Source organism: Candoia aspera, chromosome 14 (assembly GCF_035149785.1).
Source record: "Candoia aspera isolate rCanAsp1 chromosome 14, rCanAsp1.hap2, whole genome shotgun sequence".
NCBI classification, from domain to species: Eukaryota; Metazoa; Chordata; class Lepidosauria; order Squamata; family Boidae; genus Candoia; species Candoia aspera.
This window is the reverse complement of record NC_086166.1, coordinates 14,595,755-14,610,075: the sequence shown is the minus strand read 5'-3', so window position 1 is coordinate 14,610,075 and position 14,321 is coordinate 14,595,755. Positions and strand designations below refer to the sequence as shown.

Here is a 14,321-nt window from a genome sequence, read left to right as displayed (position 1 = left end):
CCTCTCTCTTCCTTTCACTATCTCTCCTTTGCTGCCCTCAGCCCTGACTTTGATCAAAACAGTTGCTTTGATACAAATGCTCCAGAAACCTTGTTTTCAAATCTTGTGAAACTTTATTGATGGTTATCATTCAACTGATCATATTGCATGCACGTTAACGATGACAAAGAGAAAAGGCTGATCACAAACACTTCTTAAACAGCGGAATTGTTTATAGCAAGTTGGCAAGTTCACAGCGGTGAATTGATAATTGTTAACTGAAGGGCTCGCCCCTTTTTGTCCTGTATGGTACACATGAGAATATAACTATCTTTTCTGCTTTTATTTTCTTTAAAATACAAAAAACAAGAAACCCTGACAAACACTCCAACTTAGGTTAATCGGTAACAACATATGCACAGACAAACTGCAGTTTTTTCAGTTGTGTCTGAGTCTGCAGTTTTGGCATTAGTTCTCTGCTGTAGAAACAGGTTGGAAAAACTCATGTGACAGGCACCAGCTATTGAGGACCCTACTGTTGGTCTTGGATGGACCTAGTCATTGACCAACCAAAGAGGCCTTGGGTTTGAAATCAGAAATGAGAGCAGAACTGGGACACCTTGAAAAACTGCAGTTTGTTTACATGATACAGCGTTGTTCAAAAAATACCAAACGGATGAGAAGGGCATGATCCTCTCCACTCATTGATTGCAGGATTTGTAAATGCGCCTATAAATTTTGACTACAAGTAGCATGTAAAAATGAGAATGGGGTGAGCGTGTGTGTGTGTTTTCTCTCTCTAACTATTAATCTACTGGGTTTAAAATCTATAACATTGTCAATGTGTAAATTTCTTCAACTGAATAATTCTACTTCACAGATGTAAATTTTATACACTTCTTTTTTTTTTAAAACTGGTACAAAGAATTTAACTTTTTTATTACTTTCTTTTTTTTTTTTTTTGGAAAAAAAGAAAAAAAAATAGAAACAGTGCTTTATCACCTCTTTTTTTTTTATTTTTATTTTTAATTCTCCCATAATATAAAAGTCTGCAATGATATCAATAATTTATTATACTGGAAGAAATATAAAAAAGAATGCTTGTTTATGGTCTAACGAGCAGGTAATTCTCCTTATTTACTTAATTTTTGTTTTTATTTTTTACATATATATTAGATTTTTTTCTTTTTCTTTTTTTTTGCCTAAACAGCTAGTTACGATTGGAGCTAAATGCTGCCTGATGGAGTGCATTAAAAGCGTGCCTTTCCACAGCTTTTAATAAGACATTATGTACAGATGTCAGTTCAAGCACCCTTCTTTTTTACTTTCCCCCCCTCCCCCCGGCCCCAACTCAGAATTAACAACATAACCTTTGGCTTTGAAGAAACAGTGAATAATTTAAGACAGCTGATATAGAATTATAAGGTGCCATTGGGGGTCCCCCTTTTTATAATTAATTAGGTTGAGCCCCATTTCCACCTTCTTGGTGTTCCTCTCTCTCTCTCTCCCCCCACCCCCTTTTTGAAAATAAAAACCAATGTCTTATGCAGGAAAAAAAAAAGTAAATAATGACATCACATACACTCTTACAAAACGAAAGGAATCCCAACAGCATAATATTCAGCATATATAATTCATTTACATGATATAGAACTTTTGATGGTGGCCCCCAGACAAATTCATTTCTAGCAGCTTTCTAGTTCAACCACAATGAAAATAATAATAATAATAATAATAATAATAATAATAATTAATAATAATAATAAATACCTTCTACAGCCAGCAAACTATGCAACCTTCAGAAATTAAAAGACCCACAATATTAAAATACACAGAACAAAATATCTGAGGTATAAGATAAAAAATGTAGATTTTTTTTCTCCTCTTTTTTATGTACTTGTTTATTTTATTTTACTTATTTGTTTGTTTGTTTTTAGAGTTGCTAAAATGATGCACTACTGCATGTATTGCAATCCCCAGGCCTCGGAAAGCTTCCTTTTTTCCCCCATTTGGGGAGGTTTTATGGTTTTTGTCATTTAGTATGGAGCAAAACGGCTGTATCCCCCTCGGTATATACTAGCCTGCAATGAAGAAAGAACGAGACCGACATCGTCAGCATGGCTCCTGTTCTTGGCATCACTCAAGGGTGCAAAAGCATTCTGAAACAAAGCAATTTGAGGGGTGGGTTTTTTACTTCCACTTTTGCCACAACCAGCTCTGCAAAATCGTTTGCCTCTTTGCTTGTGTTTTGCTCCGTCTCTTGGCGACGTGCCAATTTCAGGACGCACTATCCAGACTACGTCAGCAAATGTGTTGAGGAATCCTCTCTGCCCGTACAGTGATTAATTAGCCAGGTACTGATGAACTAATGAACTAACCAATTCATCAGCTGATTCAATTCAGACGCATTTTGTGCTTTAGATCGCCAAAACTCCAGCCTTGATGCTTTTTATACCAAAATCTGCAGAGTTCATTTTTCATGACTAGCAACGACAGCAATAGCGACAACACAATGCCAGTGGGACCACCTCTTGGGGACAGGAAGGTTTAGGACAGAACAGTGAAATCTCAGCAAAGGGATGGGACTCAGGATCATCAGTGAGTGTTTCGCTGGTGAACCATTTGTCCTCAGCAATCCCATCTTTGATGCCTATTTTACAGGCATTTGTAAAACCCACAATGGGAAAATGCATTCATGTTTGTGTGTGGGGGTTGCTCCTGGAATGTTGTATTGGCAACTCTTTTGGAATGGACAGGTCAATACATTCATAAACCTATTTACAATGTTTTTTAATAAACCAACACTGAAGGCAATAACAAGAAAATCGAATGTACCTTTAGGCATTTCTTCACTTTTACTTATGTAAACATTTGTATTCTGCCCTTCTAGTGTGTCCTATCATCTTTCACCTCTTACAACAGGTACATTAATAAATATGCTTTTCTTCTCTGATAGGCACCATTAAGTGGCCTTCATCCATATTAAGCTTTTGCATGTACTGTCGAGCCTTTTCGGCTGAGAAGTGCCCTGCAAAATTCAAATAAGTGTCCAGTTGGCAGGAGAACAGCCTGGCCATTATTATATTATTTCGGATGGTGCAGATCAGCTCATTTCTCTTAGAAATGCAGGCTGAACAAAATCTGTGAGGATTGCTAAATAGGTTGCAGGAAAGAAACAGGTGAGATTACTTGAGCCATTATGCACCCAAAACTGCCTTCTGTGTACATGTGCTCTTCTCCATTACATTCAAGGAAACAGGACAAAATTTTCTGGAAATCACCGTCAATGTTTGTCTCATAGCATCTCTGACTAAAATGGCTTCCTGTTGATGGGTGGATACTAAAACCCACCAACCTGTTTCCCTCATCTTCTGAAGTTTGATAGGTGCATCTTGTTGATGAGTCTTCCCACATTTATTTATTAGATTTGTATTCTGGGTACCCTGAAGGAGCTTATGGTGGTTAACATGGGGGTCTTTTTTCCCTTATCAAAGCCACACTGTGAAGTATGTTGGTTGCAGGAGAAGGTCTGGCCCAAAGATAATCCCAAGATTCTACTTCTACTCTCTACCAAACTGTGTTTGCACAATATTGGTTAATTTTTTACCATGGTTAGGCCTCCCCCTCCTTTTTTGCTTGTGTGTCTTAGCACATGATGACAACTCAGCATATTTAGTTAGTCTGTAATTTAATACATTATGCAAATCCTGAAAAAGGATACATTCAGTAATGTGAATAATCATGGGGTAGAAGCTCCATCTAAGTGTTTGATGTATTTTATTTATTTGTTCAGTTTACATCCTGCCTTTGATCCAGAGCAAAAGATGGTCAACAAGGGGATCACTTTTCATATTATACCCACGAGTGCAACCTTGTGAAGTCAGTTGGGCTGAAAGAGTGTGATGGTTGGGCTCCTGTGGTTAAGGGTGGCCTTCGACTAGAGTCCTAGCCCAATCCTTTAACTCCTGGCCACTTCAAAGATTCTCCCAAACTTGGTATCAAATTGCAATACTGAATGCGATAAAGACATTGCTCTTTTTTTTTTTTTTTACCATTTTTCCATTATTATTAAAGGCCAATAAAATGAAATAATGCTTTAATTTTACCCTGGCCCAACCACTATTTTGGGGAGTGTGCCTCTGCCAGCATGCCAACTTAAATACCCACTGGGGTCTCTGGCCCAGGGGAAAAAAAAAAAACGTGTCCCAGCTCCACAGGCCACGTAAATCTTCCGTGGCATCTATTTGCTTATGGTATTTCTATGCTGCTGCCCCAGGACAGTGGAGAGAGTCCACTGGGGAGAAATTCTTGTACTTTTGGTTGAGGGCAGCAGGCAAGCTGAGCCATACTTGGATGTCAGCTGGACGTCTCATCCTGGCGTGAGTTACTGGCTTTCTGTCTTCATAACTTGGCTATAGTGGGTTGATTCACCGGCCTCACCAACCCTAGATTTGTTTTAAGTGGAAAAGTAGCTTGGTCTCATGCGTAACCTCTCTCCAGAGACGTGCACAGATCATGTACGAGTGCAACTCTAGATGCAAGAGCTAGCTAGCTTATGGCAAGGATCTAGGATTCGGTTGCAGCTCTGCCAGTGGGGAAGCCTTGGTCTGTGGCAAAAATACTAAACCTTGAAGGTGAACTGCAAGGCAGCTTGATGTTCTACTGCAAGGCAAAATGTTTCAGTGTGTCCTGATTTTGCATATATGGATATACTACATATAATTGCAATTTTTAAAAAAATTCCCTTCTCACTCCTATGGGTGGTCTGTGTCTTCCTCAACCTCAGGTCCTCTACCAGAGGCCTGGGAGATTGAGGGCTTTGCACAGGATCTTAGCTGTTCATAGCCCTGCACTCTTCTGGACAGATTTTTTATATATATATATACACATACATACATACATACATACATACATATACACACACACACACACACACACACAGGCACACACACAAACATACTGTATATATTTCTCTGGTCAAACTGGAGCAGAGTATGTATTGTTACAGGATGGCTGGACAGACAGACAGACAGAAGCCTTGTTCCTACAGGGCAGCTGCTCCCTTTTTAGGCCTATATAAAGGGGAGGGGCTGCTTTAATGAAGAGCAGTGAGAAACTGTGCATGAGAGAGGTCTGAAACACTTCTGAATCATCTCTGAAATGTGCACAGTCCTAGTATTTGATCCCCTGCACCTCCGAAGAGCCTCTTGGGTCTACATATTGCCCAAGTCTCTTAGGGGCCCCCACCTGGCCCTGGGACTCAGACTTCTGCAATGGAGCTCCACCAGCACAGCATGGGACACTTTACTTTTAGGTTTAGATGTTCCCTTTCACAGAGAGTAATGGGAAGCCACTTTGTGCACAGAGCTTTGGGTTAAACAGCTTCACTGTGAACCAAACAGAGCCCACCATCACTGGCACCTGCAAGGGGGCAGAATGATGAAAGCAGTGTCCTGGCGCTGGCCACAAAGGGGTGGACCCATGTCCAAGGCTGCTTTGATCAATTTGATGAAAGCAGCAGGAGCTTGAGGTATGTGGTGCTCCTTCCCCTGAACAGAGATGTTCCTTTAATAAAAACACATAGATAAATAAATAAATAATAAAAAGGGGGGAATAAGTTATTTACAGAGCTCTGCTTGTCCCTCTGAATTTAGTGGGCTGCAGTTTTTTGCCACTGCTTTAAGAATACAGTCTTAGTTCTGCAAAGCTTTCTTGGAATGGGCAGAGCAGAAGGGCAGATTTAGAAATTTCCTTTATCCAATAATTTTATAAGACTTTACTGTAATAACACTACCTAAAGCTAAGTGGATGACAACGCAGTGGTTAGATGCAGAAATGTAAATAATAAAGAATTAGTACAATAATGCTAGATATCGGGCTAAGCTATTCACTATGCATTATACAGTAGAAAGGGTGAGGCCCATTCAAAAGTTGTGTATCTTGGAAACAGATCTAGAGAAATGCACATATTAAGATTTTTTTTCTTCCAGAGAGAGAGAAGACGACAAACTGATCATGAAATGGGGCCAAATAACTTGCTGTGGGTAAAATGAAAAACAGGACAATTTAAGTGGACAGTTGTGAATATGTGTGTTCACAGTTGTGAATACACACACGCACACACAAATTAAAAAAAAAACTTCTGCAATTTTGTCCAATGATTGCTAAATTTTAAAAAAAAAAGAGGAAACTGAGAGGGAAAGAGGTCTTTGATTCATTTCTAGATCATTTGACAACCTCAACACCCATGTTTCCACCCCTTGGCTGGCTGCCACGGAGCACTTTTGTGATCTCACCTAGTTTTTGGGTTAGTAGGTCTTTCAAGACAAAAGATTGGATTCTAAATGGTTCAGAACATTTTAAATGTGTTCCTCTGGCCACAAAGTGGACTGTCCCTGAGAAAAATGGGGAACTATGGAGATGGTGATCTCTGAAGGTTTTATGTCTCACAAAGATGTGTATTTCCAGTTTAAAGAAAAAAACAACACCGGTAAGCAGTTTTCCATCACTTTGCTTGCGATTTTTTTCATTCAGAATCTGTTGGAAAAGATGCTTTTCCCATTGTTCTTAGGTCTGTCCTTCCAAATCACTTAAATGCCAGTCCTAAGTGTCTGACAAGTTTTGACCAGAGAAGTAATTTAATTGCCTAAGTGGTATTCCCATTCACATGGAGAATAATGTGAGGGTTTCTCTTTGGACCTTCATGTCCACCCATCAGTTGGACTACTGCTGTTCTCCTTTGGCCTTTTCTGAGGAAGGTGAGGATGAAACCACAAGCATGTTCTCCTAAGCCTTCTGACTCCCACTTTCACACAACTGGTAATTGAGACCTGGCCAAAGCTGCAAACTCAGCTGGTGGCTGTATGCTTGATGCACCTTTGATCATTTGGAGGGCATAGTAACCCTAAACATTGTGCAATGCTTCCAAGAGAGGAGATTTCATTTCAGAGTGATTCTGTTGAATCACCCCCTTGAAGCAGATCAACCAAGTAGTGTTTCTGCTGCAGGATTTGGAGCATGCCGTTTCTCTTTGGGTGTTTCTTGGGAGTACCAGTGATTTTCTGCATACATGGAGGCTCAGACGTCCCTTGCCTTGATGTGAAGCCACTTTTCAAGGCAGATTGTCTTGAGGGGTGGAATGCCTGACATGACTGTAAGCCTCAAGGGCAAGTCTTTTGGCTGAGTAAGTACCTATCTCACACTGAGCCTGGATGTTACATTTCCCATATTTCTTTCCCATATTTCTTTTGCTTGGCCAGGTATGAACAAAGGTAGAATAAGCTTCACTTGTGTAATGGGTTTAATGTATGCTCTAACGTTTAATTTCTTAATTTCTATGAGCTAATAACTGGAGGATGTGCGTATTTAATAAGGCTGCGTGAAGGCTGGAAGGTTAGCTTTGATTGGAGGCAGCTCCAAAATTAAGGGACTGTTGACAGTTGCTTATTAAAACCTCAGTGAATGCATATGCAGAGGCAGAACAGTGGGGAAATATGAGTCCAGGAGGGTTGTCTTGGGGTATGCAGGGACCCAAACTAGTCATGGTCTGCTGCAGGGCTGGGACCCTAATTTGCCAAGTCTCAATTGGAGGGAAGGTGTGGAGCAGCAGGCTCATTGCAGGCTGACTAGGGTGATCAGTAGATGGCAGCAAAGACTTTCAGAAAATGTTAACACTCTGCTACCATCTAGTGGTTGTCTGCCAGCAGTGCTCTGTCTCCAAGAGTGCCCTGAGACACTGGCTTGTATGTGCAAGCCTTGGACACAAGGACAGGTCTTCTCCCTCCAATATAGCGAATACATGGTGAGTATTGTTGAGAAGTTGAGTATCTAACATTGGATGAGTATTGTTGAGATGTTGAGAGCCAGTTTGATGTAGTGGTTAAGGCACCAGACTAGAAACCAGGGGACCATCAGTTCTAGTCCTGTCTTAGGCATGAAGCCAACTGGGTGACTTTGGGCCAGTCACTTTCTCTCAACCCTAGGAATAAGAAGGCATGGGCAAGCCACTTCTGAAATCTTGGCAAGAAAGCTGCAGGAACTTGTCCAAGTAGTTGTCAGGAATCAACATTGACTCAAAGGCACAAAATATAAAATAAAATATAAAATAAAACTTTAAAATAAATGCTGAGATGGGGCATCCTCATTGGAGAGGTTTGCCTTGGGGTCCAGAGAGATATATTTATGCCTGGAACTGCCTAAATCTTGTTGCTCCCAAAGAGGGAAGAAAGAGTCAGGACAATAATATGGGATGAACAAGGCCACAGCTTTATGGAACAGTTAAAACAACTGACTCTGGTTCTACCCTTAAAAGAGGACATGCTTGCAACTTCACAGGAATATCACTGGTGAAATAACTGGGCAGGGCACTGACACAGCATTTCTTCCTCTAACCAGGTGGTCATTTTCAGGTCAAGGAAGGGAAAGCTTCCTAACTCCCACCCAACCCCAGGCCTTTGGAGGTATGCTCCTAGGAGATGCCATTCCTTTATCAGATCCCTACAGGTCACTTCTGCGTCATCCCTCTTCAGCCCAAAGCTGTTGCTGCATGCTCACCAATATGGACCTTATTATTCTATTTCCTGAATACCAACTGTTGGGACCAAGCTGTTGAGATTGGTCCCACTCCCATTTCCCCAAACCTCAGGTTTTTAGAGAAGGAAGAAAACTCTGTAACCCCAAACCAATAGGATTTTCTTGATGCCATGGGCTCAAGTGCAGATGGTATCACTTGTGAGCCAGTGCTAATTAGCTGCTCAAAGAATTGGACTGGGAGTTGAAGTCCACATATCTTAAAATTGCCAAGTTTGAGACACACTGACCTATTGTAATTGTATTGCTGATGCTTCTTTTACTTCTGGAGCTTTGACTGTTTTTTTATAGTGCTGTATTTCTGAAATAAGATATTTTAATAAGCTGTATGCTACCCAGAGAACTGTGCTTATTGGTCAGTCTAGAAATGGAATCAATAATATATGTGCTGCTTCCTCAATAACAGTGGAGGCACCCATCATGGGGAAGAGGCCTTCGATTGTTGCTCAGTTTCAGGATGATTTCATAGGCTCTCAAAGAGTTTCAGGGAAATGCTCCATGCTTTCCAGAGCATGGTTTGTATATTTTTTAACTGCAAAGGTTATAACCCAGGGCAACATTTTGCTAGCTTCTAATCCATCCATATTTACAACAGTGAAGCATTACTGCTAGTATGGTAGGTCTGGTGCCCATTTTTGCCCAAAGGTATGCTCAAAGTGAAAAAAGGAAAAATAAAAGAAGGATAATCCATTTTAAAGTAGTCCAGACTCAGCTCAATTGCAATATGTTCACTGTTTACCCAAATAAACCATTAAGATCCCAAATCAGAATAGTCAGATTTTGAGATAAATAAAGTAATTTCTCAACTATTACAGAAAGATAAAATTGCTACACAGAAAGTTTGGTATAGAGGAACCACTTCTGCATTTCTAGCTCATGTCACTTCTGCCTGCGTTCATTCATAGTTCTGCTCACTCCTGATTCTCTATTAATCTGTACATTTACTTCCTTAAAACCTAGCATAAAAACTGTGCTTAAATAGTAATATTCAAATAGGTATTTTCAGTTGTATTTTCTCTAAAATATGACAGGTTTATATTTATCCTTTATCAGGATGTACGGGCAATCCTCGTCATTTGCGGGTTCCGTATTTGAAAATTTGCAAAAATGTTTTTGTCACCCCAAAATCAATATTCACAGTGCTGTTGCACTGACAGTATTTGTGGACATGCGGAGTGGATTCACATGTTCCCAGTTGAGCTTTCAGCATTCACTAATTTGGTATTCGTGGCATTTTCACGGAACGTAGCTACTGAGAATAACAAGAATTGCCTGTAATACTGCATCCAAGAGCTGAATCATTAAATTCAGGAAAGTGCAAGATCCAGTGAATAGCTACATTCGATCCATATATTCGTCTAAGTAATGAGGATTCGATCAATTTATACCAGAATTCACAAATACTTCTTAAGCATCTGACTTCTTTCCAGTGGTGGCTAATGATCATCCTCTTTCTTTCTAAGTTTTGATGCTATGACCTGATTCAAAAGGTCAGAATGGCCACCACAACCACAGGATCATAAACCACGTCATCACTATCATGGGGTCATGACCATCCTCTTGATTTTATTCAAACCCTTCCCCCCATGGATGCCTCTATTGGCATAATGACTGGCTGCTCAGGCTTAATGTGATGTGCATCTTGGGATCCATGGCTTGTCTGTGGCTTTCTGACTTATTCCTGGTTTGTTTTGATGCATTGTTCTAGTTCTAATCCTTCTTCAGAGGCGCAAGGGTAGAGAACAAAGCATGAATTATCCAAACACCACCATGATACTTTGTAAGAGTGGACCTGGTGTGTTGAACAAGCCAAGGTTTAAACAAGCAATGTTTTAGAGAAATGCATCAGTACCGCCTTTGATTGACAGCAATTCTCCTTAGTTTTAAGGCTGTAGTGTCAATCCTTCAGTGTTGTTAATCCAGCTAGATTTCAGATTATTGAGGCTCAGATTGTAGATGCAGTGAAAGCAAAAAAAATCTGACATTTGTACAACAGCTTCTTTTGAATGAAGCAGCTAAGGATGATTGAAAAATATGACCTGACTTGCTACAATGAGTTAGTGTGTTCCTAAACCATGCTAAATTGCAATTGAAATTGTTTTGGGGACCCGGTGATTGAAACAGGGCAATAAATTAACTTTTCCCAACCTATCCTATTTATTTATATGAAAGTATAGGTCATATATGGGTTATTTTCCCCAACTTGGATTTTTCTTTTCATATACAATCAATCATAGAAAATCATAAATGGAACATTGATTATTAATTGCGGGAACAATTTTAATTTAGACTGGATCTCTATTGTATAGTAAACACAATTAATCCTGACCACATAAGCACACATTAGAATGAAAAGTCATTTGGTGATAGTTTCATCAAAGACTAAGGACCAGTGGGTATTTAGCTATAAATGGGTTCTTGTTCAGTGGTTGCAACAAAGATGCTTTGGAATGTTTGCCAATTATTTAAGGGTGGCCAAAACCTGTTCCTTTTATTTTGCAGGTGTATCTTTTCACCCACACCATCCGCACATCAACACTACACTTGTAGAACACCTGCAACAATGGATTCCTAGTTGAACAATGTGGGTCAGATTCTTGTGCATTAGAAGTTTGGAAGAGGTTTATACGTCAAGGCAATTTGGGATCTTTACAATGAAGATAGGGCATATTTTTTAGGTCAGTGGGTGCACTGGGAATTTTGAGAGCTTGGGTAAAATGGCTACCATAGTGTCATGACACAAAACACAAATTTAGCAAAGGAAATGGTATACAGTTCTCTATTCCCCACTGTCATCTCCTATCCCTGCAAAATGCTCACTACCATTTCAGTCGATTGTTACCTTTTATCTAGGTAGGTGTCACATTTCCAAATTAGGCTGCAACCACCTACCATCTTGATTTTCCTGGAATGTCTGTGGGACAGAAACCAGAGGCATTCTTGGAAGTAAAGATGCTGCTGCAGCTTTGCTTTGAAGCTAACCAGCTTCACCTATTTAATCAACAGATCTTAGGGGAAAATAGTTAGGGGCGTGGGAGGAATCTATAGGATCCTACAGACATCATACTTCCAAACAATATAAAGAGGATAAAAATGATTGCATCACTGGCTGAATAGGCAAGAGAATGACATATAACAGATGACTGGCCAAACAGTAATTTCCCAAAATCTATTTCTTGTTACAGTTACTTATTTGTAACAGTGAATGTGCAATTTTCAATTTGGACCAGAATAATTTTTTTTAAAAATACCATTAATGATATACCTATTTCTAATAAATCATGAAATAAATCAAGCTTACCCATGTAGATGGAGAAAAATATGAGCTTAGTGTGGACAGAGATGTCCATTACAAGCTATGATGATGTCACTTGCACAAGGACATTACAATCCATATTATACCATGTGCTCCCCACCAGAAGATACCTATGAATATAGCTTCTTATATTTAAATAAACTATTTAATAGACTGATAAACTCTCAAAATTGTGCTTGATAGAACAGACTAAGGTTCAGTTAAACTCAGTTTTCAGATTGAAAAATATTTACTTTTTAAAATGTCCAAGGATCTTAGGAGGGTGTTTACCCATGTGAGATTTGAACAGCTAGGCACAATGATAAAACATGGAGGTTTAATCAAATTCCTTTTTGTGAACATATATGTGGTGCAGCAGAGATTGAGGCTATAGCACATATATTGACTGACTGACTGACACAGGAAGAGATCATTAACTTGAACCATAGGTAAGATGAACAGTTCAGCGGGACCCACATCACAGAAGAACATATTTTATGTGTGGTCAGAACTCAAATATCACATATAAAACGGCCTTCGCTCTGAATAAAACAGCGCAGTTGAAAGCCACACATGTAGATCTGATTGGGGTAAATTGCAAGGGTGATACGGATACCTGGGCTGAGCTTTTGCTTTTATACGGTTATGGATGATTTTATTTAATCTTTTGTATTTTGATATGGCCTTATGGCTAATCAGTAAAGTGCTGCTGCTGCTGCTGCTACTACAGCTATTTAAATAGAAATATATTTCAAGACAGGAATGTAATACTGCTGATATAACACTTCTGCATAAGGTCCTAGAAAATTATATGATATATATTTTTGAGTTCGAATACACACACACACACAGAGACACACACACACACTATAAATGTGGGCCCCAATTGAACAAAAATGATTGTGGCTTGAGTCTTTTTGAGCCAGAGGGATTCAGTTAACATCAAGTAAATGTGTCTCCATTTCTGTCCATCGCTGTTACTAATATTTGCTTGTTTTTACGCATTATTTTAATTTCAAGGTAAAATGTGGCTCCACTTTTGACTCCTGGAGAGATGTTCACTCAGAATGCAAAAGGTCAACAGTGTCCAATGCAATTTCCCTGTGGGTTTTTGATGGGTACATTTTAGTTTCATATAACTAAAGATTCCTCTGGACCAGGATATTTTGTTTCCCTGAAAGTCAAGAATTGGCTAAACTTAACCTTCCTCTCTTGCCTTATGGCTCAGTTTTGACTATTATCTATAATAGAGAGGAAATAGCAAGGATGTGGGCTAACTGCCTGCACCAGCATGGAAATCTTGTTTTCAGCTCTTTGTAAGAAGGACTGGTGTGACTTGGACCTTGGGGCTATGTAAATTCATGGGGTGGGAGGGAACCAGAATGGACATCTCTGTGAATGCATTCTACTTGTGATGGATTTAATTATCAAAATGACTAATTATTCCATTAAGGTAAGTGCTCAGCTAGGTGATACTTGCAAAATTAAAAATATAATAACTTACATGCACTACACTGCCAAGAAATTAAGACATTTATCAAGTTTACTGGGAAGGATTAATGTGGCATTTTAGCTGCCGTTAGCAGAAGAGACAAATTCAATTAAGGAAAAGTGAGGAGATGTCAACCATGTTAAGAACGGAGGAGAGGAAGGGAGGGATGCACTTTAAGCTGGGAAAGGAGGTAGAGGCGAGGAGGAGGAGGAGGAGGAGGAGGAGGAGGAGGAGGAGGGGAACACTTACCATGGCACCAACGCCGTAGGTGGCTGCTGGAGCAAGTGCGTGGTGGTAGGGGTCTGCAGCATAAAGTCGTCCGTAACTAGAAAGGAAGTAGAGCTCAGGATTAATTTTTTAAAAAAGTACAAAGGAACAAGGAAGAAGAAGCAGCATCAATCCCAGAGGTGAAAGCCAGGAAAGAATTGCAAAATGAACGCAATCAAACATTCCATTCTATCCAATTACATGGGAAATGAACTGACTCAGCACTTTATGGAAGCAATCTCCTCTGGAGATTGGGCTACAACGGAACATAATGAGGGCAGATTGCAAATGTATGATTAGCTTTAGGAGATTAACACTAAGCAGCCAATGTGCAGGGCTGCAGAACAAAGGAGTCCAACATTTCCTGTTCGCTTCTCCTTCAGGGCAGAAGGACCAGCAGCGGCCCCTTCCCTAGGCAGTTGCATGTTGAAAACAGTGGATGGGAATTGTAACAAACGTGTGGCTTTCTACAATCCTTTTGCCAAATGGGCTCAGGAGTCGAGCAGCTGATCAAAGTTTATCTGAACTAAAGTAGCCACCATGGCAACGTCCCAAAGTGGAATGGACACAGCGCACAATTGGGTGGAAAGAAGGGTGCTCCAGAGTAGGAAGCTAATGGATAGGTGGACCTTTGAAGCATCCAGCTATATGGCATCGAGAAGGCCAAAGAGTGATCCTTGAAAATAAAGTAATATAGCA

The 14,321-nt window shown here is 39.9% G+C and overlaps 1 protein-coding gene across 1 annotated transcript in view; it reads right to left on the bottom strand.

Annotated features, from left to right (window-relative positions):
* Positions 1–1,728: 1,728 nt before the first annotated feature.
* The window catches only part of RBFOX1 (RNA binding fox-1 homolog 1), a 188,414-nt gene continuing 175,821 nt past the window's right edge, over positions 1,729–14,321 (bottom strand). Inside the window, exons 11-12 of the mRNA XM_063314589.1 lie at positions 13,605–13,680; positions 1,729–2,138 (exon numbers count right to left, since the gene is read on the bottom strand). Coding sequence (XP_063170659.1) covers positions 2,016–2,138; positions 13,605–13,680 — 199 coding nt within the window. The 3' untranslated portion in view covers positions 1,729–2,015. The remainder of the gene's footprint in view (positions 2,139–13,604; positions 13,681–14,321) is intronic.